Source organism: Loxodonta africana, chromosome 10 (assembly GCF_030014295.1).
Source record: "Loxodonta africana isolate mLoxAfr1 chromosome 10, mLoxAfr1.hap2, whole genome shotgun sequence".
In the NCBI taxonomy this organism is placed as follows: Eukaryota; Metazoa; Chordata; class Mammalia; order Proboscidea; family Elephantidae; genus Loxodonta; species Loxodonta africana.
In genome coordinates, this window is record NC_087351.1 from 82,140,244 (window position 1) to 82,146,801 (window position 6,558).

General features: G+C 48.7%; 1 protein-coding gene across 6 annotated transcripts in view; it reads left to right on the plus strand.

The window, feature by feature from the left end:
* Positions 1-2,305, plus strand: part of SMOC1 (SPARC related modular calcium binding 1) — a 176,603-nt gene extending 174,298 nt beyond the window's left edge. For 2 of the 6 annotated variants that reach the window (XM_064292641.1, XM_064292642.1), the window contains exon 14: positions 66-2,305. In XM_064292641.1, the coding sequence (XP_064148711.1) occupies positions 66-269 (204 nt within the window). In that variant the 3' untranslated portion in view covers positions 270-2,305. Of the gene's footprint in view, positions 1-62 lie in introns of all 6 variants that reach the window. The other 4 variants (XM_064292644.1, XM_064292646.1, XM_064292645.1 and 1 more) reach the window with 3 other exon arrangements.
* The last annotated feature ends 4,253 nt before the right edge of the window (positions 2,306-6,558 follow it).

The following is a 6,558-nucleotide window of genomic DNA, read 5'->3' on the forward strand; positions in this document are numbered from 1 at the left end:
AACCCAGTTCTGACTTCTTATCTACACCCCCCCTTCTTTCTGCACCCGCCTCCCCCTCTCAGTAGGACGCCTTGTCTGAGGAGCAGAAGACCAATGGCAGGTGGAGAGTCCAGGGAGACAGCATGGGTCATCAGAAACCTAACCTTGGACGTTGCTCATGGCCCAGCTGCATCCCATGTAACATAAGTGGTGCCCACCATGTTCGCACTTTTAATAACTCTCGTTTGCGTGTTTTATTTTTGGCTTCATTTTTAAACACCATTATCTAATGCCGCAGTGGGAAAAAGGAAAGGAAGAAAGACTGTGTAGTCTCTTATTTTACGTTTTTTGGATCTGCTACTGACAACTTTAGTTTATTGGGGTGGGGGAGCATGGTTGGGATTGAGAAGAAAGAGATTTATATGCTGTATATAAATATATATGTAAATTGTATAGTTCTTTTGTACAGGCATTGGCAATTGCTGTTTGATTATTCCCATCCCTCTCCCTGCTATGGGTGGTAGGGGCTCTGGACACATGTTCCAGCTTTCTAAAACCCAAGACTCTATCCCCAGCCCACCTGTATTCTTCTTAGAGACTGACATTCGTGTTCATGCGGATGTGGGCCCTGCAGTTATACTGCAGATTCCATTGGTTCTTTCCAGGTGGAGGGAGAGTACCACCCCAGGCCATTAGCTGTCAAAGCTGGCAGGTCACGTGGTATTTGGCCTTCTCCAAGGGAGGCTGGCCTGGGGAGAAGTAGGACTTGCCGCCAGAAGGGAAGGCATTCCAGATCCTAAGAGTAGCTAGCACGGGTACGAGTACTCCCACACCCTGTGCATTCCTGCTTTCCAGACCCCCAGGTAGCCTGGAATCAGTGGGCACACAGTATCTTAGTGACCCACTGAGCAAATTATCCTCAAACAATTTATAGTAGATCAATTTAAAGATTTTCATCCATATTTACCATCTACTCTGTATAAAGCATCCTGGTAGGCATTAGAGGGAAGGCAAAGACGAAAAGGACACACAGAAGGGCCTTTAATTTAGTAGATGTTTAATAATTAGGCAGCAGGGGAAGAGGACAGAAAGCTTACATTGGTGTGTGCAGTGTCAACAGGACAGCAGATGAGCTGAGGAAACTTCTCACTTCCCTGCAAGTCTACAAATGAGACTTCACAACTGGGGCCAGACTGGGTTTTACCTCTTACTCTTCGGTATCCCCCACTGCCACCCTCAGTAGTCATTACAAGCCTGAGGGAACCGTTGGGTCAGCCAGCTGTTGGTAACTCAACAGTTATTTTTTTTAAAACCCAATACTGAGGTTCTTGCTGCTCCTCGAATTTCCTCATGGGTGCCCAAGCTATAGGCCAACTCCAGAAGTAAAACTGATCTTGAGCCTCCCTACTTTTGCCACCCCTAGAAGTACAAGGATAATAACCCAGCTATGGGGAAATCCGGAGCCCTGGTGGCACAGTGGTTAAGAACTCAGCTGCTAACCAAAAGATTGGCAGTTCAAATCTACCAGCCCTTCCTTGGAAGCCTGTGGGGCAGTTCTATTCTGTCCTATAGGGTTGCTATGAGTCGGAATCGACTGAACGGCTTTGTTTTTTGTTTTTAATGGGGAAATCCAGGCCTAGCTTTGCACAGATGTTTTATGAGGCACCAGGGTAGGATGCCCAGCCTTTTGGTTAGCTGTACATCTTCCTCTACCCAGGTGATGGGTGCCCCTTTAGACAGCGTTCAGACTGAGGGCAATAAGTGATACTAGTGTCTCTTCCTATGAGCAGCCATGGGTGGCGAGGGAGGTCTGGTAGCCCAGGAACGGTGCCCTCACAGGATTGCTCTCAGAACCTGGCCTCATCTTGTATTCCATTTCAGCGTTCCCATAAGGGCATCCACCTTGGGTGACTGTTTATCATGTTGGGGATCTGGAAAGGCTTTGGCACTGCAAGCACCGGCCCAGTCAATGTCCCAGTGGACCTGATGGGACCTCAGGTTAGAGAAGGTTCTGGCTGTCCTGGTGAAAGCCCTAGAGGTTTCTCAGGGGTGACTGGTGGCCCCATCTGACATGATAAGGTGAAAAGGGCACCCTCGCCTGTTAGCTGGACCAGAAAACTTAGCATGCTGACCTGAATGGGCCTTGCAGGAAACCTGGCCTGGTCTTCTGGCCCGGAGGCTCCTCCTTGCAGAATTTCAGAACTTCCCCAGGCATTTTCTCTCTCACACATGTGTGTGTACGTTGTTTTGTGGTTTTCCTTTGTGAGGGAGGGAGGAAAAACCATTTGTAGCTTGTTTTATAAAAAATAAAGGTGGGTAAACCTGGGTGGCTCTTGCCTCTTTCTTCGGGTGGCTTCCTCTAATCGAAGGACTTTATTTCCTAGAAGGTTTAGTCATTTTCTCTGGCCTGGACACCCTCCGCTCTGACCCTAGGAAGTCAGAGTTGCTGTTAATGATGTACCTAGAAGGGAACCTAGAGTCCTGGTGGCATAGTGGATAAGAGTTCAGCTGCTAGCCAAAATGTCAGCAGTTCAAATCCACCAGCTGCTCTTTGGAAACCCTATGGGGCAATTCTACTCTATGGTATAGAGTTGACTATGAGTCAGAACTGACTCAACGGCAGTGGGTTTGGTTTCTAGGTGGAAACCCATAAGTGGCCACAAGGTGGCACTGCACTTTGCCGTTAGGACACTGATCCTCTAGGCTCTCTCCCAGTGTTTGTGCACTGGCTGTAAATCCTCCTCTTACCACCACCCTTACAGCTGCCCCAGAGGGTCCCCTTCCTGAATTCCACATCACTGGAATGTAGGGAATATTGCTGGCAGCACTTTGGGGGCAAGACTGCAGGGTAGCCCATTCCATGGCTACTGGTTGGTGGGACAGGTTGGCCATAATCCAGATTACAAAACCCTAGGCTGGGATATAGCCATGGGCAGGGTGCAGACTCCCACTGGGGCTCCTGAAACCTGTGGCCCACTTTTGTAGGTAACATACTCAGGCTGAGGCTGCTGGTCTCCTTTGGATAGCTAGAGGACTTGAGGGTGGGGATTGGCAGCACGGGTGGGGGATCTCAATTTTCTCCAGTGTTCCTGGAATCTTTTCTGCTTGCTCTCTCTGCGTAAAATGTCCCCGGAAGTGGTCACACTCAACTACTCCCTTCAGAACCCCCTCCAGCTTCCTTTTGCCACACTCTGTTCCCCTGCCCTTTCCAGGTAAACAGAAGATAATTCCTCTTGAGAAATTCTCCCTCAGCCGTTTTTCCACCTAAGCTTTCCCGGGAAAGGGGGCTAGGGCCTGGAATGTGGTCACACAGGTCCCTCGTCATCCAGGCTCTCTTCAGCCTCAGAATATTGTCTGATATAGTGCTGGAAGATGAGGCCCCTTGGTTGGAAGGCACTCGAAATACATAAAGGCTGTAACAATGGACTCCATCATACCAGTGATCATGATGATGGCTCAGGACCAGGCAACATACATGGGGTTGCCAAGAGTTGGCGCTGACTTGACGACAACTAACAACACCACCGTTTTCAGGAATTTGGGGTAGAGAAATCAGGAGGGCAGTTGCCCCTACCAGACCTTACTGGGAGACCTGGGATGAACCTAGTCTCCAGCAGAGCCCAGCCTGGTATAGGAAATGGCAGATCTCAGCTCACATTTCACTGCAGGCTAGTCCTTCCTCTGCTTTCTCCGATGATAGCAAGACTAAGAGTCAAGGAGAGGTGGAGGTAGATCCATCCTATTTCTTCCTTTGCCAAGAAGCTCCTGAGCCATGCAGGCTGTGGACATTTTCTGTCGGATGTTAGGGATGACAGCTACTGGGGCCAGGGTTCTTTTCAGAGCCCCTGTGATGCTGAAGGAAGAGGGCCCCCTAGTAGTCTAGTAGTCATTCCTGAGGCTCAAGGGGAACTACGGGTATGGGAAGCTGGCAACACCAGTCCCCTTGTAGAAAAAGCTTCCTGAGATAGCCAGGCTGGTTGTCTGGCCATTTACTCCCAAGTTCCTGAATGACCACAAGGCTACAGGTGTGCCCACCAAGGAGGTCAAAGACTTTCCCAGGCACCCTGGGTCTTCTGGCTGTGGCACTTGGTTTTTTTTGTTGTTGTACATGTGGATACAGGTGAAACTAGCCCTTTTTCATTCAATCTTCCAGAATCAGGCTTTCATACCCAGGGCCTGGAGCACTAGTATCCTTGTGTGACCTTCATAGATTGATAAAGAGAAGGGCCATGACCTTGGTTATATGTCTGCCTACAAAATACGTTTGGCACAGGTATCTCTTATCATTTCTTGACCAATTCTGGGTAGAGCACTCTGACCAATTGCTTGTACTCTTCAATGTCACCCTCAGCCAGCACCTGCACCACCCTTTTTTTTCCTCTAACATAGTACACTCTTATAAGGACCCCTTTGTCTGGTGTCTTCCTAGTCATAGCTTCAGAGCTAGCTAACAGTCCACTATCCTGTATGTGGCACCTACAGCCAGGGCTCTACAAGTCCAGGGCAATCCTGATATCTAATGGTGGAGGGGAGCTTGATGGTGGAGGGGAGCACGGGATACTTGGACATAGTTGCTCCACAAGATGACAGGCACATCACTCAACTACTCATACGTATCAGTCAAGAGACTAGAAAAGGCTGTGGTAACACCCTACCCCCCAAGCCTCAGTGACTTAAAACACAAGGGTTGTCTTCTCACTCCTGCAGCATATCCATTACTGGTCAGCTAGGGGGCTTCTCTATGTTGTCCTCACTTAGGGACCAAGCTGAGGGACCAAGCTCCCTCTCCAGGCTTCCTTGATTGTGGAGGCAGGAAAATGGAGCCTGGTGAATCCCACACTAGTTCTTCAAGCTTCTGTCTGGAAGGGGCACATATCATTTTGTGCCCCATACATTTCAATGGCTAAAACAAATCACAAGGCCCCACCTAACTTGAATTCAACTGGCAACTATCTGGAGAAGAACTAGAAATTTTGGTGAACAACCTTGATGACAGTTGCAGCATAGATTACCTTTGTGTTTTCTATCTAGATAAAATAATTGCAATTTCTACATTGTCTTAAAACAAAGAGACTTGCTTTTCACAGTTTTCACAGTGCATTTCATGTATACTACTCTGGCTTGTCTATCATTTTTCTGATAATTACCCTTTCCCTCCTGCCCCTGGGGGCAGTGGTGGTTCAGTGGTAGTATTGTTACCTTCCGTGTGGGAGACCCAAGTTTGATTTCTGGCCGATGCATTTCATGTACAGCCATCTCCAGTCGGTCAGTGGAGGCTTATGCATTGCTATGTATGATGCTAGACAGGTTTCAATGGAACTTCCAGGCTCAGATAGACTAGAAAGAAAGGCCTGGTGGTCTACTTCCAAAAATCAGCCAAAGAAAACCCTATTGAATATAGCAATATATGACTGTGGGAATCATGGGGGTGGTGCAGGGCCAGACAGCATTTCCTTCTGCTGTGCATGGAATCGCCATGAGTTGGGGGTGACTCACAGCTACAACAATGACACTGACAGTTGCATCGCATTCTGTTAATCACCCTTCCCCCTCAGTAAAGTGGGAGAGACTGCCCCTTCCCTCCTACGAATTCCCTGCCCCCACCAGGAAGCTGCATCTCTGCTGAGGCTCTGCAGCAATTCTGCCATCCCACCAGTGCTGGAGAGCTTGGGGAGAGGCAGGGAGGCCCCTGTAACTCTGGATGAAAATGGTTGAGGACTCATAATGTCCTAGGGTAGAAATGTGGAACTTTTGTTGCCACTGAGGGCATTACTTCCGGCTGTGCTCTGTTGAATCTTCCTTCCACTGTCATTAGTGGATCCTTTAATGACAACTTGGATAGTTCCCATATCATCCTGGTCACTTTGGTTATTTACAAACTAAGCTCTGGCCAGTTACAAAACTTCAGCCTCCAACTTGATTTAAATCTTCCCCCCAGCCTTGCCCTGCACAACCCTGAGCTGGATCCTTGACTGCTTGAGGAGAGCAGGGTTGCTGTGGTCAGGCTCTGAGACAAGGCCTCCTCCACTTTATCAGGACTGAGCACTGCTGCTCTGATGGAGAAAGGAGGTGGGAAAAGAAGAGCATGAGGGTCTCTTAACAGGCAACAGACACTTTTCCAGTCCTTGTGGCAGCTTCTCGGATTCCCACTGGCTTGCCCACTGTATGGCAGGTCTCCAAACACTCTCCCATATGGGGCACATTTAGGGTTCTAGGGTGAACCTCCACAATGCACTGACTCGACCTCTTCCAGACTTCCCTGCACCAATACACCCTGTACCAATACAACTTTGTTCTCAGGACTCTGCCTTGGGTTTTGCACCTATAACATGGCACCAGTGTGGCTCCTGTCTAGGAAGTCCATTCGTACATGGAATAACTCAGACATACTTGCCATACCAAATGGTGGGAGTGAAGGTTGATCTTCAACTGCTTCCTTTCTTGGCTTTGCCCTTTCTCTCCACTTATACTCTCCCTTCCTTGCATGGATTGAGAAGGCAGATTAGCAGGTCTGCATAAGCAGATGTCCAATTGGGAAATGAGATGCCAGGCTTGCAGTCAACCTTAATCTCTAGGAGG